The sequence below is a fragment of the Candoia aspera genome, chromosome 1 (genome assembly GCF_035149785.1).
Source record: "Candoia aspera isolate rCanAsp1 chromosome 1, rCanAsp1.hap2, whole genome shotgun sequence".
Lineage (NCBI taxonomy): Eukaryota > Metazoa > Chordata > Lepidosauria > Squamata > Boidae > Candoia > Candoia aspera.
The window spans coordinates 191,719,305-191,746,766 of NC_086153.1; the positions used below are offsets into that span (position 1 = coordinate 191,719,305).

General features: G+C 40.6%; 1 protein-coding gene across 2 annotated transcripts; it reads left to right on the top strand.

The window, feature by feature from the left end:
- Positions 1-1,602: 1,602 nt before the first annotated feature.
- SP3 (Sp3 transcription factor) lies at positions 1,603-27,113 on the top strand. 2 transcript variants are annotated; one of them, XM_063318172.1, is made up of 7 exons: positions 1,603-1,729; positions 2,164-2,315; positions 2,551-2,652; positions 12,154-13,507; positions 24,415-24,607; positions 24,938-25,134; positions 25,381-27,113. In XM_063318172.1, the coding sequence occupies exons 1-7, from the start codon at positions 1,723-1,725 to the stop codon at positions 25,695-25,697; spliced, it is 2,322 nt and encodes a 773-aa protein (XP_063174242.1). In that variant the 5' UTR covers positions 1,603-1,722; the 3' UTR covers positions 25,698-27,113. The 2 variants fall into 2 exon arrangements, with proteins under 2 accessions (XP_063174242.1, XP_063174241.1); XM_063318171.1 differs by lacking the exon at positions 1,603-1,729 and having other exon boundaries at positions 1,995-2,315.
- Positions 27,114-27,462: the final 349 nt, after the last annotated feature.

Below are 27,462 nucleotides of genomic sequence, written 5' to 3' on the forward strand. Positions count from 1 at the left end.
CAAAAACATGCCTGCGGTGATCCTATGCATGTAAGAGAACAAAGGATGCAATATAAAAGCAACATAGCAGGAAATTAACACCTAAAAAAAGTGGGTCTTTCTTTCAAATTACAGGTTTAGAATTAGACTATGACCCATTTAATTCTGAGTAAACATGCACAAGGCCACACTGCAGATTGAGATTTCAGTGTTAACTCCAAGTGAAATTCAGCAAGATTAACTTAAAAAATGCCTAAAATGGATGTTGTGGTATATTTTGTAGAGTGGGAAATAATTGGGATCTCTATCAATCGAAAAAGACAATATAGATAGAAAAATGTAATTTCAACAAAGGTTCCATAAAACTGATTTTCACTTCACTGGAGAATTAGCCACAGATCAATTAGAACCAATGGTTATTCCTCCAGTTTTCTGTGAGGTGCAACTGCTTCCCAGAGGAACAATTCAGAAGTATTAATCCCAATGGAAGTTTTGCCATTCCATTTTAAAATGTGGATTAGGCCATTTGTTTTTTTAAGCTAGTTCTTTTAAATAAGCTAATTTTACTGTACGTGCTTTACTACACTCTTTACTCAGGCACCAAGATCTAACTGGGGGAACTGAAAATCTGAGAACTAAGGCGTTATTTTAAAAAGCAATGGCTAAAGGAGGATGGAAGGGCCAACACCGTTAGAGAACACGCAGAGAGAAACCGACCCCATGGGGCCTCAGTCAGAGGCAGATCGGCTTGAGCCCAAAATAAATTTTAACCGGGGGGGGGGGGGGCTGGGTTCGTGCGCGCCTCTGCGTGTCCCTTCCACCGCGCAATTGCTGCGCGGCCTCCACTTGTTCCCTTCGCCCTGGGTCCGCTGTCACGAGCCGTTAATGGGCAGCCGGGACGAGACGGGTTTCCAATCTCTCCCCACGCAAACTGAAAGCGGATGCGACCCGCCGAAGAGCCCGGCGCACCTGGCCCTTCCACAGGGCGAGGGAGAAATGAGCGGCGGACAGAGAAGCGCAGGGCCTCCGCCGTAACTGGACACTCGGCATCAACCCTACGGCCTGCTTCGGAGGAGAGCGGTCCCGCCGGTCCCGCTCGTGCCCATCTGGCGACCTCGCGCCGGGAGGCAGCCCAGGCCCGGCCTCGCTATCCCGCAACGCGGACACCTCTGAGCAGGCCGCGCTCATTGTCTCTCACACAAACCCTGGCAAACAGGAAGCCACCTCGGCAAGGGAGGAGGGGGGCACCCGCAGCGCAGGAGCGACAGCCCCGGCCAGCCAGTGACAGCGCAGAGCGCGGCGCGCCACAGCCAATGAGTTGGCGGGAGCGCCCTAAGAAGGCGGGAGTTCCGGGCTGGCGGGCAAGGCGGCGGTGGTGGCGGAGTCGGCCGGGCCCCCTCTTCCCTTGCTGCAAGCCCCACCTTTCGGCTTCCTCGCACCGTCAATCAAAATAGGGGAAAACCCCGGAGTGGGCTCCAGGCCGCCGCCACCACCTCCACCAGCAGCACCGCCGCCGCCGCCCGCGCGCACCATAAGCATGTCCCCGGCAGCAGCCGCGGCCGCCTCGCCTTAGTGGCAGCAGCAGCGGCGGCGGCGCAAGCGGGGCCTGCGCGCGCCGGAGGGAGAAAGCCAGCCGCCAGCCAGCCAGCGCTCTCTCGCTCTCCTTCCTTCCTTCCTTCCTGCCTCTCTCGCTCCCTCCCCGCCTGCCAAGTCGGCAGAAGGCGCCGCTGGCTCCTCCACGCCATGACGGGTACGTACGGGCCGCGGCGGCGGCTCCTGCTGCTGCTGCTGCTGCTCCCGGGTCCGGCGGGCGGGCGGGCGTCTGCTTGGGAGTGTGGCTCGAGCGGCACTGACTGAGCAGCAGCAGCAGGAGGAGCAGAGCCAGGGGGAGGAGGGAGAAGAGGGGCAGGGGCAGCGGCGGCGGCGGCAGCACGGAGGGAGGAGGAGGAGGAGGAGGAGGGCTGCGCTTGGCGGGCGGGAGGAGGAGAGCAGGGCGGGCTCCTCTGCGCGGGAGGGAGCGCTGGGGCGATGGGGAAGGGAGGGGGCAAGCGCTCCAGTCAGTGACTCTCCTCCCCTCCCCCTCCCCTCCCCCGCCGCCGACAACCGACCCACCCCCCCCACTCCCCGCTTCCCTCCGCCTTCCTCCTCTCCCCCCGCGCCTTGTCTTCCCCGTTATGCCCGCAGCTCCCGAGAAGCCCGTGAAACAAGAGGAAATGGCTGCCTTGGACGTGGACAGCAGCGGCGGCGGCGGCCCCCACGGCGACTATCTGCAGCACGGAAACGGGGCCTCGGCAACCACTTCGGCCGACGCCTCTGACGAGGCCGGAACTCCCCAGGTAAACGCGGAGCCGGGCGGCTGCCCGACGCCTCCTCCCTCCCCCGCGGCGCCTCCCCCCGTCCTGCCCGGTGACACGTCGCGAGCGCAGGACTCGCAGGCGCCCCCGCCGCCGCGCGCTGTCCAGAGGGAGGAGGGAGGGAGGGAAGAGGCGGCGAAGGCCGGCGGGCGGGCGGGCGCCCGACTAACCCCCTCCCGCTTGTCTGTCCTCCGTCCCCGGCCTGCCCGCCGCGTAGGACACCCAGCCGTCGCCGCTGGCGCTGTTGGCGGCTACCTGCAGCAAGATCGGGCCGCCGTCACCGGAGGAGGACGACGCCGCTTCTCCATCTGCCGGAGCGGTAAGTGCCCGCCCCGCCGCGCTCGCACGGCCTGCCGGGGGGGAGAGACGGCGCAGATCGCCCGCCCGCCCGGGGGGAGGGACGGGGAGACACCGCATCGTACTGCCCGCCCGCCCGGGGGAGGGACGATCGCAAGGCCGACCTGCCGGAGAGGGGTCCCCAGGCTCCCCTGCCTCTCCAGGAGGAGCCGGTCTCCCTGAGGGAGGAGGAGGCGGCGCTGGGACTTCCCCTCGCCTCTCGCCGCGGCGCCTTTCCCTGCTTCCCGGCGGGGGTGGGGGGCGGGCGGGAGAGAGGCGGGAAGACTGCGGGCTCTCCCCCTCCCCAGCAACTGGGAGGTAAACTGCTTTTTTGTCCCTGAAAGGCGAACAACCCCCTTTTCCCTCTTTCACCCTGGACGTCAGCTGTCATTCCCGGAACCCCACAATAAGACAAAATGAAGGCTGGGCTGAAAGACAGGATGCACTTTACGCGTAAAATGGCTGTTTGAAAAAAGGAGTCGGTACTCCCTAGCGGAAGCCAGCTGCTTTGAAGGCTGTTTCTGGGCTGGGTCACTGTGCATTGCAGATCGTGGAAAAAAAAAGATAAAGTAGTCAGAACTTCTTTCTTGGTGCATCCTCTTTCCGGTCTTTGGGGATTCCTTTGAGAGAGCTTTAGGTTATTAGGAACATCTGAAAGTCTTCTGGGAAAAAGTTTATTGTGTAGCCAACTTGAATGAGGAAAGGATTAAATATGATGGGTGAAATAACCTATGATCATTTCTTGGTGGATGGCTTGTTTAGTTCATGTTCTCAGAGTGCTTTAAGGAATTTAGCTGTATCAGAACAGCAGAAGTGGAGACTTCTTTTAATGTTGGAATCTTGTAGTGATTTCACTGATCCTGAATTAAAGTCTGCATCATTTTTTAGTTTTCTGATTCTCTTGTTAAATCTTATTTAAAGTTTATGTTCAATGGGGAGAATAATTGTATCTTCTATCAAACTTTGCAATCTTGTGTACAAGCCCCTGCACAAGCCCCATGGAATTTATTGGGACATTTGAATAAATATACACAGGAAGTATGATCCCATGTCAGTTTGTAACTCTAGCTTATATTTCCACACATGTGGAAAAAAGTTAGAATTCTAAAATATACAGCGTTTTGGAAGGAGTGTGACAATGCTATGTGCATATCATTTACATTCTGTTAAATTTTGAACACACTGAGCTGGAGGATTAAACACTAATAGTTGATCACAAGCATAACAATTCTATTATTTAAACCCATTTTCCCCCACTATATAAAGTATTTACAGAAAACCAGAAATAATTGTATAATAGCTTATGAAGTTATAATTAGTGTTATAATAGTTATAAAAGTTATTGCTTAGTGTTTCTTAATTTAGTTTATACACTTTTTGTAACTACCCTCTTGTGTGCTTATAAGTTACTTTCAACTTCACTAATTTAAAAACCACACCAATGGATTAATGTAGTAGCTTCAAGTAGCAGAAAATATTATCTTCTTAGCACAACAGAAAACTAATACATGCTTCCAAGTTTATCATTTCTCCACAGCTTCTGTGAGTTAATGCTAGAGCCTGGAATAGAGCCAGGTTTTTTTTACATGCTCATACATGTCCTTCCAAATATGACATAGTGTGGAAAACTAATACAGCAGCTTCAGATTTTTAGGCAGCTGAAGAATCTGAATTAAGATTCTTTGGCATGAGTGAAATTTTTCATCCCATAATGTGGTCTTGGCCTATGAAATTAGGTATGATTTTTAAAAGAGAAAAATGGGAATTTATTATGTGAAATATAGTCTGAGGCCCAAGAGGTAGGAACAGGTACGTGAGGCAAAACAATCAGGAAAAAATCAGAAAACCATTGGCAAGTTTGTAAAGTTATTTCTGTTTTTTTGTAAATAATTTATATAGTGGGGGAAAATCCTCCAGCTCAGTGTACTCAAAACTTAATAGAACGTAAAAGATACATACACAGCATTGTCACACTCCTTTCATAACACTAGATATTCTAGAATTCTAACTTTTTTTTTATTCTGCAAATACCTTCAGAATACAACAATTATTCTCAAACTTCATAGTGCACTTAGGTTTAAGTGATAGATACTATATTCCTATAATCAGTCATTGTGTATTGTTGTCTTTTGTTTCTTTCTGGTTACGCAAACCTTATTTCTAGCTTACAGTTTTTTGTCACAAATACGTCTCTATTCCCTGACCTAATGCCTATTTAGTCAGGCAAGGATCTCTATTGTTGCTAGGGTGCTTTTTTTTTTTGGTATGAGCTGTTCTCCTTCTGGTCATACACTCATTCTTTCCATCATACATTCATTTGCAGTACAGCTTGTTGTAAAATTAAATTGAACAACTGTCAGTTACTACCTTTTGGTTTGTTTCCCATTTCAGCTAAATTCTATAATTCTAATGAGGAGGCAAAGTTGTGTAAGCAATTTTAATGATAATGGTTGATAGAAACCATGAAGGGAGAAATGAAGTTTATCTCAGATCCTGATAATCTTTGTTTACCATTACATCTGAACTGATAAAAATATATGTCCCTGACTGAAAGAAGGGTAATAAAGTAGTCAATGCAAGTCTTTATGTTACAGTTTTGGGGATGTGTGAGTCTGAAGATAATCCATGGCAAGAGGCTCACCATGAAAATTTATGTTCTTGCCAAATATTTAAAATGTTATTAACCTTTGTCATTAGATTTATAACAGTCCCAAGATGACAGGTTGCCCCATTCTGTAGATGCTTGCTCAGTGCAAATAGTTAGTGAACAAAAGCATTGTTCATCCTGCCTGTTTTCAAACAGTTTTGTATTTCTTGGTCTCTACTGATTTATCTGGGGTATCATCACTATAATTGCTCTTTTCAGTGCTGAATTTAGGGGTAATTTCAGGGTCTGCCTGTAATAAGCTTAGAGGTGTTTGTGGGAAGGGTGAAATGATAATTAAGAGAGTTAGACAAGCTTCACTGATCTTATGTAATCTCAGCTAGTTAAAAAACATTTATTTATTTTAAAAATTATATGTCATCCTTCAAAACAAAAGTACTTGCAGGGTGGTGTGCAAAGCATTTTTTAAGGTACACAATATGTAAATCCAACTAAATACTAATTAAAACAGCCTCTGGGCAGCAGAAATAGGAATTTAGAGAAACAGGTGTTCAGTCTGCAGTGGACAGGTTTTCAGTCCAGTTAAACACTCAAGCTTCTGGATTCAGCTCTGGAGTTGTGTGCCTAGCTTTCATGATGGGTAGCAGTAGCCAGTGTTAGTGAACCCACTATGACTGATCCTGCAGATGTTGTACCTAATCATATTGATGTATGCCTTTCTTTAGACCCTGTTTTGACTATTATTAACTTGGCTAATTTAGAAAGCTAAGCAGGATTTGTCTTGGTTAGTACTTGGATGGGAGGCCATCTGGGAAATCTAGGGCTGCAGGCTGACTAAGGGGTCAAAAAAGCATCCCAGAAGAAGGCAGTGGCACACCACTTACATGTCATGCGAAAAAACTCTGTGGATGTGACCATGTAAGTCACCAAGAGCTGAGACCAACTTGAAGGTGACTTTATTTTTTAAAATACTTTTTGTGTGGGGTTTCCTTTGCAAGATGTCTGGAAACGAACAGCAAGAAGCATGTGACTTCCTTTCTAAAACAGCTGCACTGATTACTCATCTATATCTGCCTTTGTAGACATGCTTGGTCCACTGCTGAATTAGAGATTTATATTGGTTGCTTGCAGACAGTTTTGCTGATATATTTTTAATGGTGTTATTTTGTTTTTATCTCCATTTTTTAAAAAAATAATTTGGGGTCAGGTTGGAGTGTGTATGTGTGAGCTGTGGTGCATGGTATGTAGCATTCTTTTTGACAGTCATTTGGGAATTCAATAAAAAGGGTGATACCAATATAATATAATTAATATAATGCACACACATTTATAGCAGCTCAATTTAACTGTTTCTTTGTGTAATTATTACTAAGTATTAGAAAAATTAATAGTAATTTTTACTGTTAATTGCATTAGTTGTTTGCATTTTTTAAATCAAACCACTCTATATACTTTTTCCTATAATGGCTTTTGCTGCCTTTGTTATTTTTGTTGATTATATATATATATATATATAGTGTTATAACATAACCTAGCTTTCTGTCATACTTACAAGTAATTAATCTATTTCATTTTTTCTATTGCTTACTTCCTATACTGATACTTTTTCTTATCTATGCTCCCTCCCCCTTCTCCTCCTTCTAATTTCAACTCCACTTGAGGGAGGGTAGAATTTTGTACATTTTGAAATTGTGCGTGAGTTATTCATGCATCTGGGTCAGAGACCCTTAAGGGCTGGATGCAGGAGAACTGTAGAGTAAGCGAAAGCATCCCATCCTACAAGTGGAAGTTTGATTTCCCATTAATGTTATCAATAAGGGAAGGACAGTATATCATTTACATGGTCTAACCAATGTATTTACAATCTCCTTGCATTGTGATTTAGGATCACTTAATAAGATAGTGAAGTTCATTTGACCTTGATGGGATTTGCTTCTAATTAAATACATTTTGTTTGGGAGTTAAATCTAATAATGTTTACAGTACACTTTAATTCTGTGCACTTGTCCCAATTACATAGTGGCAATATGTGGCAATTTTAATTATGCATTCTTACAAAGAGACACTGGGTCACTGAAGATTGACTGCTTAAGTCTCTACTATGCCTTTGGAGTCATGATTCTGATATAAACATACCAGAATAAGTGACTATCAGAATAATGATTACTGGTATCTTGTGTAAGTTAAACAGCTGACTTAGGTTCTGACATAACAATTCATAACTCTTACCTGTGTTTTCTTAATGTGGCTAAAGCTCTTCGTTTGAAGTAGCTCCTCATGCCTTGATGATGTTCATTTTCAGAGACAAAGAGTTGATGTAAGATTGTTCAGTGTACTGTAGAATCATTTTGTTTAATATATTTTCCTTATGCCACAGTATTTCAAAGTACTTCTGCAAAATAAACACAAAAAGTGTTTTTGTTTATTTACATTAGGGCTCTTATTTCTTCTGGACAATTTAAGTTGTGCATGAATGGATAATTCTTCATTCTAAATCAGCTAAGCCAAAGCAGTTATTTTTATGCAAATGAAACTTTTATTGATCCAGCTCAGAATATATCAAAAATTGTATTTTGATATTGATTGGTTGAACAAGAATTAGAATTAATTATATTTTTTTGTTTGCATAAGTAATAGGAAACTAAGTAAAAAATGAAATCATTTTTCCTCTTACTGTGTGAGGAAAAAAAGATGCAGTTTTTATGAACCCAAGGCTCATTCTCTCATTTATGATAATTAAAAACAAACTGGATGGGGTGGAGTAGGGGCAGTATTCTCAGGGATGGGAGAGAACCGCTCAGATTCCCCTTTTCGGAAGAGATGGGCGGTGATAGAAATTTGAAAAATAAATAAAATAAACACCCCCCCACTTCCAAAAGGTATTGGGAGACTATGAATGGCATGGCAGTGATGTCACAAGAAAAGGAAGACTGTAATTTTCAGCCTTTTAGGAAGGGAAAATGGATGTTTTTTTCCAAAGTAAAAAAAAACAAACCCTCATGGAGCCAAAAAGGGAATGTTTTGGGCCTGGTGGACTTTGGATTGGCTAGTTACAATTAACATTGTGGTCTAAACCCTGGGTGGGTGATGTACATCTCGCAAGTTATCTGATTGCTGCCCCCCCTGCAGTCCCCAAAAGGGTAACCCCTTTGGGTGAGGTCCCCGGTGTGAGAGTATACTCCTGATAGTCCACTGATTGGAAGACTATAGTAGAGTCTCATACATGGTGTAGAATGCCCCTAACATGATCCCATATCCACTTGACAGCTTTCTGGGGAAATAGATTATTGGTTTCCTGCTGCTAGTAGTGAATAACAGCATGTGCCTGGTATACTGAACCAAGGTCACTAGAATGGAAGGAAGGTAATATGGCTTCTCTTTTCCTTCTAGCAGTCTTGCTTAGGACATTTGATGTGGTAATGGAATGCCCACATAAATATGATTGAGATGATTTCTGAACTGGGAGAAGGTATACTGAATGGATATAAGAACCTCCTAAAAACAAAGTCAATGACAAATAAAAGCAAGTGTGTACTGTATGTCATTTCTTGCCTTATGCATACACATTCTCACTTCTTACATGTAAACAATTCTAGCAAATCTTGTACATACATCACCACCTCTACAGGTAGAAACAAACACATTTTTTTTAAGAAAAAGGAAAATACCAAGTTTCAGAATTACTTTAATTTACATTATAAAAAACATTATAGCATAATAATTGCTACTGTGTTCTTTAACTGTGAGTGAACTAAAATGGTAGTTACTGGCTGGCAATAGCAGTTCTGCCATTTTGAGAAGGGAATAAAAAAGCTAAGTCACGATGCTGCTTTAGACCAATAGCTATGAAAAAAAGATACGGTGTTTTCATTTGTATATGAAGCACATTGTTAGGAAAGGCAAGCAGCTGCACGTGGAAGAAATTGGCAAAGGTTACCTGCATCTATAAGTAAAGTAGATACCCTTCTGGTTACAGAATGTGACATCTGGATTCAGCCCTATGTATACTGATACTTTTAACATATGAAGACCTTTTTATTTTGCTTTGCATTTCTGTGAACATTTTTGTTAAGGTAATTATACATTTCTCTTATATCCTTAGTTACCTATATCTGATGTGTCAAAATGCATCGTATTTATTAGTCTTTGACATACTTCCCTCTACTTTTTATTTTTGTTTTTGTTTTACTTCATAGTATTTTCCCTTGAACACAGAGTTAGAATCAACCATACAGTACAGTACATCAGTAATTCCCAACTTGAAGTAATCAAGGTTGCTCATAAGTCTCATTAAATACATACGTGCATGCATGCATGCATGCATGCATACACACACACACATACACACACACATTTTTGAGAGATCTCCAAATCAAGCAAGAATGCCAACAAAATTTCAGATGGGAACACCCATAAGTAACAAATTTAAATTAGTTTTTATTTAATTTTGGAGTTCCCTGGGGTGCCATCTGTGGGGACCATCTGTGTGATGGTGTGCACAAGTGCCACAATCCAACCCCCGGCATATTAGATGGTCCTGAAACACTTTAAAAGATGATGGAATGGATTGCATAAAGGAAAAGATTAAGAAGGGCTATTATTCTTGCCAGCAACTCTTTGAAACCAATAAGAATTTGTATCTCACACATGTAAGAGTTGTTTCCATTGTTTTTTGTTGCATGAACATAATGAGAAGTGTAGGGTTTTTTTTTTAACTACATTTATTACTACTGTGTGTTTTTTAAAAATCTTTTTCACATTCTGAAATGAAGTTTCAGGAAACACCTGGAAAATATGGCTAAAGATGTACAACCTTAGCGTGTCAGAAAAGTTAGAAGTAGTTAAAAACTTCTGCAGTAAGAAGATCATAAGAATCTTGGAAGATGTATATCTTAATAGAATCTGACCATAGAAAAAACATGATGCTGTACAACTCTGCTCCTGGTTGCTACATCTAAGAGGAAAGTCTTGTGTTACAAGGAAGTGCCTTTCAGGACTTAAAAGGAAAGAGAGACTGTCTCTTCAGTTTTTGAAATTGTGCACAGAGCGTGAGAGAGAGAGAGAGAGAGAGAAGCTCTGCTGTTGCTTATTCTTCTTTGGCTTTGTCTGTACATCAAATATTTTAAAAATAACCATGCAGGAAAATTCATGTAAAGGAGAAATGTAAGCACATTGTGATTCAGAAGAAGTATACACATGTAAGGCAAAGACTAGAAATCATGTATTATCTCCAAGGTTGGACATAGGTATTCTTTTTGGAGAGTTACTTAAGTGGGGAATGATTAATAGTGTGAACTGTAAGGAAGACGGTCTTTGAAAATTCAACTGTATTCTGTTTTCAAAATTTCTCCAAAACGCTTCTAATAGCTGAGTTACAGTGGCTGCATCTTTTGTACCTACCTTGCATTCTAATAAATGCAACAGCTAGTATTAAAAAGAAGCGAAGGAGCAGTGGTTTTATGTTAGATTTGTTCACTTTTTTTCATTGAGTTTTTTGAATGTCAGAAAAGTTAGGCTATTTGGTCGTATTATTTCCATAATTTGCAGAGCTGTATTTTGAGGGGAAAAGCAGCTAAAGTGATTTAAGATTTACAGTTGAGAGTAATAAACTGAAATATCTTGCCTTTCTATGACCTAAGTCAGGCTAACAGCACCACAGGAATGGGTGGAAAGTACTGTATTGCAGTCTTGCTGCTATTTGTGCAGTGTAGATTCTATCTGAAAATACAAGCATATAGTACCTACTTTGGTTCTCCTGTAGGTTCCTGAAGCATTTATATATTTCTTAATCTCCAAAATAAATCATCGCCACCTTTTAATGACCATGAGCATCTTTTCTTCATTATGCCTCTGTCTCAGAAATATTGATACTTTAAAAATGTGAAATTAATGTAAAGGTCAGCATTTCAATACTGACCTAATTTTTGCTAAGGATCTACATGTATAGGTGGATTTTCTCTCTAGAGCTAGTAAAATGGATTAATAAAGTCTGAACTGAAAGGGCTTTATAGATATTTGACACACCACAGATGTGGCTAAGAACCTTTGGGGAAGGCAGTATCCTAATGCACACATACAGAATTACTTGATCAGAATCATAGAGGAGATCTCTCCTGACTCTTACTGTAGGCAGTCATAATCTTGGCTTACTAAACCAAGATATGAATAAACTTTGGCCTGCACTTCTGGGCAAGTTGACAAACAAATAGGGTGTGTCCTACTAATGATAGTTTCCCTTTTATTTTAATTGAGAAATTATGATTAACAATTTCAGAACCTGACAGATTATCAAACTATCCACAAACTTTGGTTTAGTGTTTCAGAGCTGTTAATTATAGTTTTCCAGTTCAGCTAAAGCAGGTATTAATAGATAATAGACATTTTTCTAATTATGTTTGCTGACACATGTGGAAAAATGAAGGAACTGAATTGATGGGATAAACTTGTTTGCATCCTGGCATATCACGTCAAGATCTGATCCTTGTTCTTCAGTTATTCAAATATATGCATTTAAGTACACAATTTCTGAAATAGTTTCTTCTTAAAAGCCTACTGTTTAAACAAACTGAGTGTACTGAATTAATAGAAAAGCAGCAAAAATAATTTACTTTGTATAAATTGCTGCTTGCTTGTTATAGGTGCTATTCTACAATTAACATTTCCCAATCTAAATTCATGTAAGTAATTAATAGTTCTAAAGTAGTTAAAGCCAACAAAGATTTCTTTGTGCTAAGGCTGGTTGAAATCCATTTTTTCATTTAACTCTGTACCACATTAAGGTTGTACTAGTTAGCACGTTATGTGTATATCAGTAATGTATTGCTTGTATGTAGTTTGCATAGATGTTTTAATCTGGTTTTTGTTTTTGCTTTTCTTTAGACAGGAGATTTGGCCTCTGTACAGTTAGCAGGAACACCAAATAGATGGGAAGTGTTGTCTGCTACACCTACAACTATTAAAGATGAAGCTGGCAATATAGTACAAATCCCAGGGGCTGCCACAGTAACTTCAAGTGGACAATACGTTCTTCCCCTTCAGAGTCTGCAGAATCAGCAGATATTTTCTGTTGCACCTGCTTCGGATTCATCAAATGGTACTGTGTCCAATGTCCAGTATCAAGTAATACCCCAGATACAGACAGCTGATGGTCAGCAAGTTCAGCTTGGTTTTGCAGCCTCTTCTGATAATGGTAGTGTGAATCAAGAAACTGGTCAAATTCAGATCATTCCTGGCTCCAATCAAACCATTATTGCCTCTGGTACATCTTCTAGTAACATTCAGAATATTTTATCACAGACTGGCCAAGTCCAAGGGGTAACAATTGGTGGTTCATCTTTTCCTGGTCAAGCACAGGTAGTTGCTAATGTTCCCCTTGGACTGCCGGGAAACATTGCATTTGTTCCCATCAACAGTGTTGATCTAGATTCTCTGGGACTAAGTGGTTCTCAAACCATGACTGCAGGGATTAACGCTGATGGACACTTGATAAGTACTGCACAGGCAATGGATAGTTCGGACACTTCTGATAGGACTGCAGAACAGGTTTCTCCTGAAATGACAGAAACAACCACTGACACAGACTTATTTGTGCCAACATCGTCATCCTCACAACAACTGCCTGTAACCATAGACAGCACTAGTATATTAGAACAAAATTCAAACAGCTTGTCCACTACTAGTGGACAAGTCCATAGTTCAGATCTTCAGGGAAATTACATCCAAACATCTGTCTCGGATGAGACACAGGGCCCGAATATTCAGGTCTCAACAGCACAGCCTATTGTACAACATATACAGCTTCAAGAATCTCAACAAACGAGTCAAGCTCAAATTGTACAAGGTATTGCGCAACAGACAATCCATGGTGTGCAAGCCAGCCAAAGTATATCACAACAGGCTTTGCAGAATCTTCAACTTCAGTTGAATCCTGGAACTTTTTTAATCCAGGCACAGACAGTGACCCCATCTGGGCAAATAACTTGGCAAACATTTCAAGTCCAAGGAGTACAGAACTTGCAAAACTTGCAGCTGCAAAATGCTCCTGGCCAACAAATAACATTGACACCTGTGCAGACACTCACTCTTGGTCAAGTTGCAGCAGGTGGGGCCTTGACTTCGACTCCTGTTAGTCTAAGTACTGCTCAGTTGCCAAATCTACAAACAGTTACAATAAATTCCATAGACTCTGGAGGTATTCAGCTGCATCCTGGAGAAAATGCTGACAGTCCTGCAGGTATTTAAATTATTATAACTGTAAAAGTAATCTCTCTAATTGAATTATGGTAAAAGTTAATCATATTTTCTTATTATTGAAGCATGCAAAACTTTGTTTTATTTCAGCAGTCAAAATAGATTTCACTTCATACAGTGTAAAATTTTGACACTTCCTTGGTTAATTTGTGATTTGTCAAGTTCATCTTTTAAAAATTACATTTTCCAAATTTTTGATTCCAAAGAATTTTGATACCAAATTTAGACATACATGTTCCATTATTTCATCTCATTTTGATAAGTTTATAAAAGCAAGCTGTTAACAGCATAACTTGATTTTAGAACTGAAACACTATGAATTGGTTCTGGAACTGAAAAGAGTCCAGATGTGTTTTTCATTTCACCTCATTTCATGAAACCACACGGCAAATTTCTTTTGAAAACAAGTGGGGTTTCAAAAACAGTGCTCTGGTGTAGGGACTTTAGGAAAAGAAGTAATATGAATAATTTTATATGCACTGTGGGATGGGAAGAAAGTGAATAGACTTTTCTTCCCTTTCTCCCAATAATACAAACCAGTGTCATGCAGTGAAGCTCAGTGGTGGAAGACTTGGGCAGGCAGTAATAATTGTTACATGTAACAGATACTTGAAGTGTGCAATCTGCTTTGCTGGAGTTAGCTATTCTTTTAAATTTAAATTTAAATTTTACCCATGAAGTGGCTGCTAGTTATGGTGGCTATATATTGTATGTCCCCAGGATCAGAACTAGCACATTTCTGAATATATGTCATGCAGAATAAAAGTGGAAGTGGGCTGTTGCATTCATACCCTCCTTTTGAGCTATATTATTGGCTTCTGTGGCAAACAGGATGGTGGACTACATAGGCTTTTGATCCGATTCTTCTGCACTCTTTAAGATGGGATGGAATAATCTTTTTTGTCTTGAGGTTGCATGCAGCATACTTTTATTAGGGATTATGCATGCACACCTGACACTTTTCACTAGGAAAGAGGATATACATGGATCTGTTTCATCAGTGGTAGTAGTTTATCCTTCTAAAGAGGTAGCGCTAGAGCTTTCCCAGCAACCACCAATCACCTAGTTTGCTCCTACCGGTCTCCGGTTGAGCTGCTGGTGAACTGTAGAGAGCACTTTGGAAGAGAGGATGCTTTCTCCTAGCTTGATAGTCTTGCAAGACACTTCGGTCAAATCTTAAACCAGCACCTGTATATAGAAGTTGCAGTATAAGTCTGAATGGCAATTGTTGAACCTTGCATAGGCCATGACCTAATGCAGTGAAGCAGTCTGTAGTCGAAAAGGATTTGCTGTAAAGTCAAGAAAAAAGCAAACATGAAACTATTAGTGAGGTACAGATGAAAAAAAAATTCTGTCCCACCCTTTTCCAGATCGCCCTTTACTGAATTTTGCCCTTTACTGAATATTGTCTACTCTTTGAGTCTGCAACATTTGGTTTACCTCTTATGGAAGCAATAAAAGCAAATATGGGACTGCCTTGGGGAAGGGGGAAATGAGAGCTGTGAAATCCATCTTAAAATAAGGATGAACGATTTTTTCATATCCACCCTTATTTTAAGGGTGAACCATTTTTTTCATAGAAAAGTACATAAACTAGGATATTTTTCTTTTTTGAGAAGGTTACATGAAGAATGAGATAACCATCTTTGGCCAAGTTTCCTTAATACATTTTTTAGTGGCTTGACTCCTGATTAGTACTGATACAAAGATGATACCATCATGATTGTTGTTTTGCTTACTCCTTAGTCTTCCCTGTTAAAAGGATGGGAGTCCAAAGGGCAGGAGATGTTATATAATCTTTTCTGTCAATATATGACTTTGGGAAGTAATGGAGACTGTCCATCTTCTAAGTCCTATGGACCATTATTTAGAAGCCTGAAGCTGAAAGATGAGTGGTCTAGAAACAGGATTATTGATTAATCCCATTGATTAAAGAGCTTTCAAAAACATACTTTTTATAACTGAATTTTAGATTATCTAGGTTTCTAACCATAAGCATTTCTTTATTAGTTGTATTAATTTGCCTATCCACTTGAACATTCTACACCTACCTAAGAAAATCTGAGTGATATTTATTTACTTATTTATTTATTTTTAAAATTTCTGTTACCACCCATCTCTCTCAAAAGGGGGACTCTGGGTGGTTTACAATAAAATCAAAATTAAAAGCATATAAATTACAATATAACAGGCCAATAAATAAAGATAAAATAGATATAAAATCCAAGAGGTGAAGATCTTATTCATTGGGGAGAGATCTATGGTACTAGCTACCCCCAAGACGAACTGGTGCCCCTCCCACCCCAAGAAGGTGGCAGAACCAGGTTTTCAAGTTCTTCTGCAAGGCCAGGAGCGGGAATGAAGGGGCCTGTCTCACTTCCGGGGGCAGAATGTTCCAGAGGGCAGGTGCCACTGCAGAGAACGTCCACCTCCTGGACCCTGCCAGGTGGAATTTGTTGGCAGAGCGCTAGAAAGCCTTTGGCCCAGGAGAGATCAGAAAAGTCACATACCAGGCATTTCTATACAAATAATTTTATTTACAGAAAACAAACTTATTTAAAGGCTGTTTGCTGAGAGGAGAGATTTCTCTCAGCTGCATATTCTCTGCAAGCCTGCACAGAAGGGAAAATGAAACTAAAACAAGTTCAGGCAAGTTCCTCCCTTAGGCAATGCAACCATTAACACGTGAAAAGGGGACAATTAAATTCAACCTCTTCACCCGGCCAAAATGATTAGTTACCATAGCAACCTTAATCTGTAGTAGAAAACATACTAACAGAATTCCCTTTTTATACTACAGAATAAGATGCAAACAAATTTTCTTTGACAACTCTGTATGTCTTTCCATTCACAACATTGTAACATTATCTCCCCTTTGCTTTAACAGAAAGCTACCATCCTTCCTGTGTATTTCCAAACCTAGGTAATTTGTTACAGTTCCAAGGCTTTTTAATGTGAAATGGCTTTTCATGTAGGCTTCAAAATGAAGCCTTTGTTTTTCTGTTGGTGTGAACAGCAGCAAATCATCAACATAAATGAACAGATACATACAGCCTTGTTTGTCTTTCTTCATATATACACATGGATCTGCTTTTCCTTTTTCAAAACCAAAATTCTGCAGTTTTTCATCTAATTTTTGGTTCCAGGATCTAGCAGCTTGTTCTAACCCATAGATTGACTTCTGCAGTTCACAGACTAGATTCTCCCCTTTTTCATAGGCAGGGGGTTTCTGCATATATAATTTGTGGTCTAAATCACCATAGAGAAATGCAGTTTGAATGTCATAGCGGTGAACTGACATTCCTTTGAGTGCAGCAATTTTTAACAGTAATCTAATTGATTCCCCTTTAGTAACTGGTGCAAAAGTCTTGTCAAAGTCTAAATCCTTTGAGTGAACCCTTTTGCAACTAACCTTGCTTTATATTTTTGGATTTTGCCATCAGCATCCCTTTTCAGTTTGAAAACCCACCTACAACCTAGACAGCGTTTATTGGGAGGTAGATTTACCAGTTGCCATGTTTTATTTTCTTTCAAGGATGCTAACTCCTGTTGCATGGCAGAATGCCAATTTTGTGCAATCTCAGGTGGTAAAGCATTCACTTGTTCTAAAGACTCAGGTTCTGTGAATATGTGGAAAGCCTTTACTGTTTCAGCCTGAAAACGTGATGGAGGAACGCCTTTATTACTCCTCTGAGATCTGCGAGGTAATACAGGGCTTCAATTTTGACTCCTATCACTTTCCTGAGAAGCATCTGTCTCATGAGACAGATCTTCAGTTTGCTTTTCTGGTTTAATGTCCTCATCAGGCAAAAGATCACCATCAGCAAGTCCTTGCTGTTCTCTTGTGGTGGTCAGTTCAACTGGAGAGCTAGAATTTAATCTCCCCCCGTTTTGTTCAGCAAAAGAAGCGCTTTTGCTAATTATCAGTTTCTCTCCCACTATGAACCTGTAGCTCCTCTGGCTTTGTTCATAGCCAACAAAAATGGCTTTCTTTGTTGTGGGGCCTCCTTTCCTTCTCTGTTGTTTTGGAATATGAACCCAAGCAGTGCTACCAAACACTCTCAGATGGTTTACCTTTGGTTTCACACCATAAAACGAATGGAATGGAGTGTCCTGAATCACAGAGTTACACAATCTGTTTTGTACATAACAGGCAGTAGATATTGCCTCTCCCCAATACTTAAAAGATAAATGTGAATCTTTTAACATGCATTCCAACATTTTGCAAGCTTCTGCCCTTTCTTTCAGCAACACCATTTTGCTGAGGGGTGTAAGGGTTAGAAAGAATTTGTTCTATCCCCTTTTCGGCTAGGAACCTTTTGAATTTGTGAGAAAGGTATTCTCCTCCTCTATCACATTGGAGTGCAGATACAGGCCTAGGGAATTTTCCATTTGCCCATGTCACAAAACCTTTAAATTTCTCAAATGCCTCATCTTTATGTTTTAAGATGTAGATAAATGTGTATCTTGAGAAATCATCAGTGATGGTCATTGCATACCTTGCTTGTCCAAGACTTGGAGCAAAAGGACCAATAATGTCAGAGAGTACAATTTCCAAAGGTCTAGTTGTAACTCTGTCACTGTGCTTACTCACAGGAGCTTTTAGTCTTTTGCATTCTTTGCAAACTACACAATCTAAGTATTTGTCACAGGGTTTTATCTTTAGGTCAGCACACAGCTGTGGCATTTGTGCTATATACTTGAAATTAGCATGACCAAATCTCCTGTGCATCAGGTGTACACATTGGTCATGATATGGTGTGTTGCCAGCTGCAGCCTTGCAGCTTGGCTTCCTTGCATTTTGCACAATGTACAAGGAGTCTTTTAATATACCAGTAGCACACAATTTTCCATGTTTACGTATCTCACAACCATTTTTCTTAAATGTTATGACATACCCTGATGCAGCCAATTGTGCCACAGATAAAAGGGTTGATTGTAAATTTGGCACATACAACACACCTTTTACAGTTTCTCCCAAGCAGGATAAATGCAAGTCAGCTTGTCGCATAATTTTGGTCACAGACCCATCAGCCAAAGATACACTCTGTCTTTCAGTTTTAGACAGTGACACAAAAGAGCTTTTACAATTACATAAATGACAATTGGCCCCAGAATCTAACACCCATACATCAGAATTACCCTTCTCAGCAACCTGTGCAATTTGGATTGTCTGAAGAGCCTTCTTCTGTGTTGTCCTTGTGTTCTTCTTCTCTTGTCTTTCTACTCTTGGGTCTCAAGGCACAGTCTTTCTGCAAACGTCCAGCTGAACCACAAGTGAAGCATCGCTGGCTGGCTAGCGCTGTGACCTCAGCTTCCTTTCCCTTCTTTTCCCTTGTTTTCTGGTACTGCAGCTTTCCAGAAGAGATGGGGGATCTTTCCTCTCTTCTCCCATTCAGCGAGTAAGCGCTGTGTAACATACGATGGGGTGACGTCTGCTTCAGGCATAGCCTCCAGGGTACAAATCAGCGTGTCCCACGTTTCATTGAGTGAGGACAGGAGGATATAGGATTTTGTGAGAGGTGTAAATTCCATTCCTGTCTCCTGCAACTCAACAAACAGCTGCTGAATATAATGCAGGTGCTCAGGAAGGCTATCTCCTTCTGCGTGGGCTTTGTACAGCTTTTTTGTCAGGGTAACTTTACTCCCTGCTGTTGCCTTTACATACAAGTCTCTCAAAGCGTCCCAAAGTTGCTTTGCAGACTGCATACCTCACACGTGGACTAGCTGATTGTCCTCAACTCCCAGGATAATGGTGGCTCTAGCCCGCTCATCCTGTCTAAGCCATTCAGCACTGGGATTTTGGGGGGGTTGCTCACCAATTGGCAGCCAAAGATTCTCTCTGCGAAGATACATCTCCATCTTCAGGGCCCAATTCAAATAGTTGGTCTCTGATAGGCGCTCCAGAGGCATCACTGAGGGCTGGGAAGTAGCCATGGCTTCTTCCTTCTTTTGCAAATCACCTCAGCTGGCTTCTTTGTCCTGTAGACTGGCAGTTGCTGGAAAATCTCCAGGTGGCTCCAAAGAAAATCTTCACAGGTCTTTGCTGCCTGCCTTTAAATTGTGCATGAGGTGTGGAGCTGATCTCTCTATTCTCTCTGGGGTTTTACTGGGCTGCTTACTGGGCCCCTAACCTGTTGGCAGAGTGCTAGGAAAGGATTTGGCCCAGGAGAGATCAGAAAAGTCACACACCAGGCATTTCTATAAAAATAATTTTATTTACAGAAAACAAACATATTTAAAGGCTGTTTGCTGAGAGGAGAGATTTCTCTCAGCTGTGTATTCTCTGCAAGCCTACACAGAAGGGAAACTGAAACTAAAACAAGTTCAGACAAGTTCCTCCCTTAGGCAATGCAACCATTAACACGTGAAAGGGGGACAATTAAATTCAACCTCTTCACCAAAATGATTAGTTACCATAGTAACCTTAATCTGTAGTAGAAAACATATTAACAGAATTCCCTTACTGGTGGGGTTCATAGCATGCCCTCTCTGCATGACCAGGTCAGATGGGTCAATGTTAAGGGGATGAGACGGTCTCAGGTAACCTAGTCCCATACCATGTAGGGCTTTAAAGGTCATAACCAACACCTTGATTGGACCCGAAGCAAACTGGTACCCAGTGCAGCTCACGCAGCAGTGGTGTCACGTGTACCAATCTTGGGGCGCCAATAACTGCTTGCGCGGCTTCATTCTGGGCCAGCTGAAGCTTCCGGATGCTCTTCAAGGGTAGCCCCATGTAGAGCGCATTGTAATAGTGTATGTAGGAGATGGCCAGGGCATCGGAGGGCTTCTCGATCCAGGAAAGGGCATAACTGGAGCACAACACGAAGTTGCGCAAAGGCCCTTCTGGCCACGACTGCCACCTGCTCTTTGAGCAGGAGTTGTGAGTCCAGAAGGACCCCCAAGTTATGTACTGGGTCTGAATGGGGCAGTGCAACCCCATCCAGAACTAAAGATGATAACTTCCCCGATACAGAGGAGCCATCAACCCACAGCCACTCCGTCTTACCGGGGTTCAGTTGAAGCCTGTTGTTCCCCATCTAGGCCCCCACAGCCCTCAGGCACCTGGAGAGGGTGGTCATGGCATCACTTACTTTACCTGGGATAGAGATATACAATTGAGTATCATCAGCATACTGATCATACCTCATCCCGTGTTGATGGATGATCTCACCCAGAGGTTTCATGTAGATGTTGAATAGGAGAGGAGAGAGAACCGAACCCTGCGGCAGCCTGCAATGGAGGGGTCAAGGATCAGATCTCTCCTCTCCTATCACCACTGATTGGGACCGGCCCTGGAGGAAGGAGGTGAACCAACGTAAGACTACGCCATCCACCTCCAACTCCCTGAGCCGACCCAAAAGGATACCATGGCTGATGGTATCGAAAGCTGCTGAGAGGTCAAGAAGCGCCAGGATGGATGCACTCCCTCCATCCCGCTCTTGCCAGAGATCATCCATAAGTGCGACCAATGCAGTCTCTGTCCCATATCCTGGCCTAAAACCTGACTGAAAGGGGTCCAGATAATCAGTTCCCTCCAGAATCCTCTGGAGCTGCAACGCAACCACTTTCTCAACCACCTTTCCCAAAAAGGGAATGTGGGAGTCAGGGTGAAAATTGCCCATTATCGTATCAATATCCAGTTGTGACCATTGCTAATGGACAATTCCTCCTCTCCCTTGTAGCCGCTCTGTGTCCAGATCTGCTCTAGAACATTGTGGTTTATCTGCAACAGATTTGGGGCTAATGGGGAGAAGAGAGGATGAAAAATACCTTGCCTGGTATGGTGGATCTTTTTGATCAATACTGGTTGCAGTTGTGATGTTTATGTAACGTTGCTAAAAAATATACTTGAGCATTTTAATTATACCCCAAGAGAAACTGAAAGGCAAGAAAACAAAGAACTTGTGCAGTACTTGGAATGGTAGCTAGTGATTATTATTAATTAATAACTTTTTCTTATATTGACATATTAATATCATTTGTAATGCAACTTTTTCATGCTGGCTGAATGGGATTCTCACTGTTTGAATAGATTGCCTTCATCCTCCAAAATTTTATCAATCATGTTTGACAGCTGAAGGGACAAAATGAATTTTTGTGTGAAACAGTCCTGCAACAAACACTTTACATAATTGTTACACTTCAATTATACAAGATTCTCTTGTGATGATAAAATATATTTTCATTTTTAATGAAAATATATTTATATATTCAGTCATTTTGTATAAATCTATTCAGTTTTAATGAGTTAGGATTTATTAATGAAATAACCCAGGAAAGCACCTGAGATTTGTGTGAACTCTCTATATGTTTCTTATTACTTGAATTTTAATACTTTTATAGAGGAGCACTTGAAGATATATACGAATTAGCCAAATGTTTCCAGCCTTATTCATTTCAGAGTTATTTGAAAATATAAAAACATTCATATTTTATCATTTTGGGGAGAATGGGCTTACGGAGCAACTTGCCTTGTGAATCAAGATACTAAAGCAATCCTTCCGCAAGTGTTGCTTTGTTTAGCTAGCCTCGGTGCCTCGGTATTTCTGGATTTTCCATGGGATCCTGATTCATCAACAGATACTGCATGCTACTGCAGTACAGACAGAGAATTAGCATTCCTCTGCATGCGTCTGAAAGCGCAAATGATTCTCTGGTTTTCTGAAAAGTAATATTTGGGCAGGGAGAATTGAAACGGAATGGGTCTGTACCAGTATTCTTCAAGATAACCAACCTATGCCCACTCAGCTGGGGATAAATTCTGTTGAGCAGAATAGAAGTTGCTTCTGAGTAAAGACCTATAGGATTATACTGTGAACGATCTGCTGGTTTGAGTTAGTTACTCCTTCTGGCCTGGAGAGATTGCTCTTGTGATGAACACAGAGAAAAATGAGCAGATTTCAAGTTATAGGCACATTGTGTAAAATGACTGAAGGATTTGGTGGGGCAAACGCCCTCTAAATGATGTTCATCGGAAAAGTGCAGGAAGGCACTGAGGACTCCTGAAGGGATGTGTCTGCTCCTGTAGAACTGACTAAGTGGCCTCAGTGTATCTTCTTCTGCCACTCAGAGATGGAGTGGGTGGAAGGGAACACGTGTCCCCTCATCCATTTCCTACTGCTTTTTTTTTCTTTTTTAAGAGACAGAAGATAGAACTAGTGGTACACAGGAGCTGTAGCTGAGTGAAGTTGCTTTTGTCTTTGCTTTGTAGTTTGGGAGTCCCCTTTTACCCAAATTTGGAAGCTTAAGGTACAGTTTGAGAAGCACAATACAGCTAGCTTTGTACATGTTTCTGTTATATGGTGGTTCTTGTGCACCTTTGGAGTGAGATAATATTTTTTTGAAGGCATGTATCTTCTTCAGCATCAATCTTTAATGCCACTGATAAATTGTAGAGTAAGTTCTGTGGGGAAATTTCAATCTGTTGATGTGTATGTGTATGTGTGTTAAATATCTTCTTGAAAAATATTTTTGGTTCCTGTACTGAATATGAAATTTGTCCAGATTTTGAAGCAAGCATAATTTATCATGTGTTACCTAAACATATATCTGTGGCAACTGGGTTATCTTTTTTAGTTTTTACCAATTGTTCTTGCTACACTTTATAGATTTGCAATGTTAACTTTCTCCTCTTCTTACATGTTAAATGTTGGATTGCGGCAACTTAATAAGCAGGGGTATTAAATGTTGGGATAAATATAGTATAGTAAATATATATTTGATACTACTGATGAATATAGAGATGGATATTATTAGACAAAAATAGGCTAATCGTGGTAGTTCAAATGCTAAAACAGTACATAAATGTAATGTAGGTAAATACCTAGTGAATTTTTTTTTTAAATCCTTCTCTGCTTCTTTTGAAAGCTTGCACTTGACATCTAAGAATGTTTTTGTTCCTTCGGCATACTAGAATATTCTCTTTCCTTGGACTGGCTTTGCTGAGTCTGGGAAGAATGCTGCTTCCTTATATAGTGTGCCTACTTCCTTAAGGCTTCACAGTCCAGAGTAAATGGAAGAGCTAACACTCAACACTACATCAAGGCTGGCAAAGCGTTATGCTGAGCTTTCACGTAGCTCTGAAGATGCAGAGGGAAGGGCAGTTAAATAGTTGCGGCCAGCTAGAGCTGATACAAAGAGGAAGATACATTATGGGAAGCATAACGTATTTTTTTGAACAGATTTGCAGGCAAGCTTGAGAATTGCTACTTCTGTTCTGGTGCAGCCATCGGAGTTATACATGTAACTGCAGAACCTCTCAAGCAAATGTATTGTTATTGTGCTGGTTTGCAACTATCAATTAATTATTTGTTTTAATTTCTCAATCTCTGCAATTTATGACTGTTTCCATGTGTCAGTTAAACGCACTGATATCATTACATTGTATCAAACATCTCCTTGAGCTGTTTAGACAATTTCATGTCAGTTGAGCTCACAGCCCCAGAGAGTAATTTGCAGGTTTTTTTTTTAAATAAGCATTCTTGAAACATCATTTCCACCTTTTAAAAATCTTCCCTCTAGTTTCAGCAAAACACTTTTACATATTTCATTCACAAGTCCTTTTTTAAAAATAAAGATTACTTTCCCCCCTTCTAGCTAGAAAAATTGTTGCTTTTGTTTTTAGCATTTTTAATGGTGTTCTTAAAAACCTGCTTAGGCGATATGACACCCGAGGCTAGGCATGGATTTTTAATACAGAATAGCCACTGCAGTTCTTATAGCTATGAATAAAAGTTCATAAATTATCAACTGGCATTCAGAGATTAATACTAATGGATAGGATAGGATAAACTTTCAAGGCCTAAGACCATAATAGTTTGCTTTCTTATGTGTAGTGGGGCTGACTGTTGATCTGTAATTCCCCCACCCCCCACCCCCTTTTAGATATTAGGATTAAAGAAGAGGAGCCTGATCCAGAAGAATGGCAGCTCGGCGGTGATTCAACACTGAATACCAATGACCTGACACATTTGCGGGTGCAGGTTGTAGATGAGGAAGGGGACCAGCCACATCAAGAAGGAAAAAGATTGCGAAGAGTAGCTTGTACTTGCCCTAATTGTAAAGAAGGTGGTGGAAGGTATATACTTCTTGACTTATTGTGTTAGCAAATGTCCTTAAAATAAATGAGGCAAAAGTGAGAGTGCTCATTAATTTGAGCACCTGTAGCTGTGGGAAATCTGTGCTGCTTGTTCTTTCGATGCCAATGGGGAGATGACAGATTGAAGGATGTGGCATTAGATTCACCAGTGACAGCTCATGCTGCTCCTGAGCTAGTTAATGCCCTTGGTCCCTACATACCTATGCTGAGATATTTGAATACATTTCCTTAGAGTTCAGAAAAATATGCAACATGTTTTGATGATGTCAGTGTTTTGAGTAACGTTTGTTTCAACGTATGTTTTAACAGAGGCACCAATTTAGGGAAAAAGAAACAACACATCTGTCATATACCAGGGTGCGGAAAAGTCTATGGAAAGACATCACATCTGAGAGCCCATCTTCGCTGGCATTCTGGAGAGCGTCCATTTATTTGTACGTGGATGTTTTGCGGAAAGAGGTTTACCCGCAGTGATGAGCTACAGCGACACAGGAGAACACATACAGGTTACCAAATCTGTTTTTTACTTGTTTCCTTTGGCGCAGGAGGTAGGAAACTAAAGCACTGGTTAGTCTCAAAAAATGTCATTTAGCTCTCGCTTCTAATTTCTAAACATTTATAGCAATACTTATAAATAATATGTGATTTTCTATTTAAAGAAAAGGAAGAGCTGTCAGGGTTCCAAATTTCAGCTATGCTGAGGTTATGTGTGTGTTGGTGTGAAAGAAACTTCTGTTTTATATGTTGAACAGGTGAAAAGAAATTCGTCTGTCCGGAGTGTTCCAAGCGCTTCATGAGAAGTGATCATCTTGCCAAACACATTAAAACCCATCAGAATAAAAAAGCTATTCATGCCAGCAGTACAGTGCTCGCATCGGTCGAAGCAACACCGGAGGATACTTTGATTACTGCAGGCGGAACAACGCTTATCCTTGCGAATATTCAACAAGGTTCTGTTTCAGGGATAGGAACTGTTAATACATCTGGCACCAGCAATCAGGATATTCTTACCAACGCTGAAATACCTTTACAGCTTGTTACTGTTTCTGGAAATGAGACAATGGAATAAATATACACAAAATACCTATTAATTGTGGTTATTTTTATACAGTAGTGAGAAGAATATTGTTCCTAAGTTCTTAGATATCTTTTTATTGATGTGCAAAAATTTTTGGATTGACAGTAACTTGGTTATACATGACACTGAAATGCCTTACTTTGTATGATATTCCATAGTATATTAAAATGGTAAAATTGCATGAGTTTTGTAGGTACTTTTGGAATCTAGAAGAGATTAAATTTTACCAACTTGTATAAAAAGAAATTTAACAATGGAAATGGTAGTCTAATCAAATGCATCAATCCTTTGTGGTTTAGTGTAAAAATGAGAACACGTTGGTATTTATCTATTGTAAGATAAAAGTTGATTGGTGAAAAGAAATCATGTTATGATAAAAGAAATTTTGTAATTTTCTTGACTGGAATTTTTATTATGCATAACTGACAAATCAAGTTTCCAAGCAAATGTTTCATTGTATAGGCTTTACTTAGCTCATCAAGTTGTCATTTTGAAGCTAATTATTTTAATTAGGTTAACTATGTACAATATTTTAAGCATTACTCTTATAAGATTTTGAAAATTACATTTTAACATGGAGCTCTAGGGATAGTCACCTTTTAAATCCTGTTGAAAAGCCATGTTTAAAGTTTAATTTTGCCAAAATAATGTCTTGTTAATATTCTTTAAGTAACTTAATTTGGGCAATATAACTGATGTTTAAAATTATTCAAAGGCTTAAATAAAAAATAAGTTGCTGCATTTTGGGTGATGAAACAAAAATAAAGATACCCTTCTCTTGAATATTGGAGGACCAAAAATTAAGGGTGTCCACGTCAGTCGCAATTTTTATCTAACCTTGTCTCCAAATACATCTGTCTGCCAGGGCCTTAAAAGCCATCATGTAAATTATCAGTAAAAAAAGACGCATATGCACTCAGACACAGACACATATATACAAATGCAAATAATAGAAAATCATTTCCATAGGGACGGTGGTCCGTATTAATATTAGTCATAGTGGAATAAGGGTTTTACAGTGCTTTTTTCTGCCAAGCTTTGGTTAGTTGAGCTGCATTTAAATATCCACATCTTTCCTTTATGCTTCCCTTAAATTGTATGTATCCAGTACATTTAACTGATAAACATATATGTTTTTTATTAAGCTGATTTTTTTTATTTTTTAATTACTGTTTATATTTTCAACTATAAAAATAAATGTACACTCTTAATTTGCATAGCCGGTCTGTAAGTGCTCTACCCGTTTTACAAAAAAAGGACAATAATTGCAACAGTTCACTATTTACAAACATTTGGAAATCTGTTCATTTGTTCAAACCACCTCAAATTTAAAGGCTACCTTATTGTACGTTTAAAGTGTATTATAACAGTGTGGTAGTTAATAAAACACTATTTTTTTTTCCTTTTGACGTGGGATTTCTGGTTTTCTTGGCCTTTACTTGTTCTTTAAAAATGACAAGCAACTCATTGAAATTCATGGAGGCAGATGGTGTCCCTTTTCACCATTTCTCTGCACATCAAACCTTGGAATTTTCATTGTTGACCAATCAACCAGTATAATTCTTCCTTCATACTCCATTCAAGAAACATGCATAGTTCTCAAAGACAGGTGTATCTTTCCACTTTATTTTGACAGCTCTGATTGGATATATAGCCTTTGATTTGGATTTGTTTACCCACAATTTTGATGTAGGGGCCTGCACTTTGAAAGAAACAAAACACCCTGACAACCCTCTGCAGCCCCCATGAGGTCACT

What these genes read in the sequence shown, in the direction of transcription:
- SP3 (XM_063318171.1), top strand. Translation starts at nt 2,154, where the DNA reads ATGCCCGCAGCTCCCGAGAAGCCCGTGAAACAAGAGGAAATGGCTGCC. An exon ending in AAATGCTGACAGTCCTGCAG is followed by an intron (nt 13,508 to 24,414) that starts GTATTTAAATTA and finishes ACCCCCTTTTAG; the next exon opens with ATATTAGGATTAAAGAAGAG. An exon ending in TGTAAAGAAGGTGGTGGAAG is followed by an intron (nt 24,608 to 24,937) that starts GTATATACTTCT and finishes ATGTTTTAACAG; the next exon opens with AGGCACCAATTTAGGGAAAA.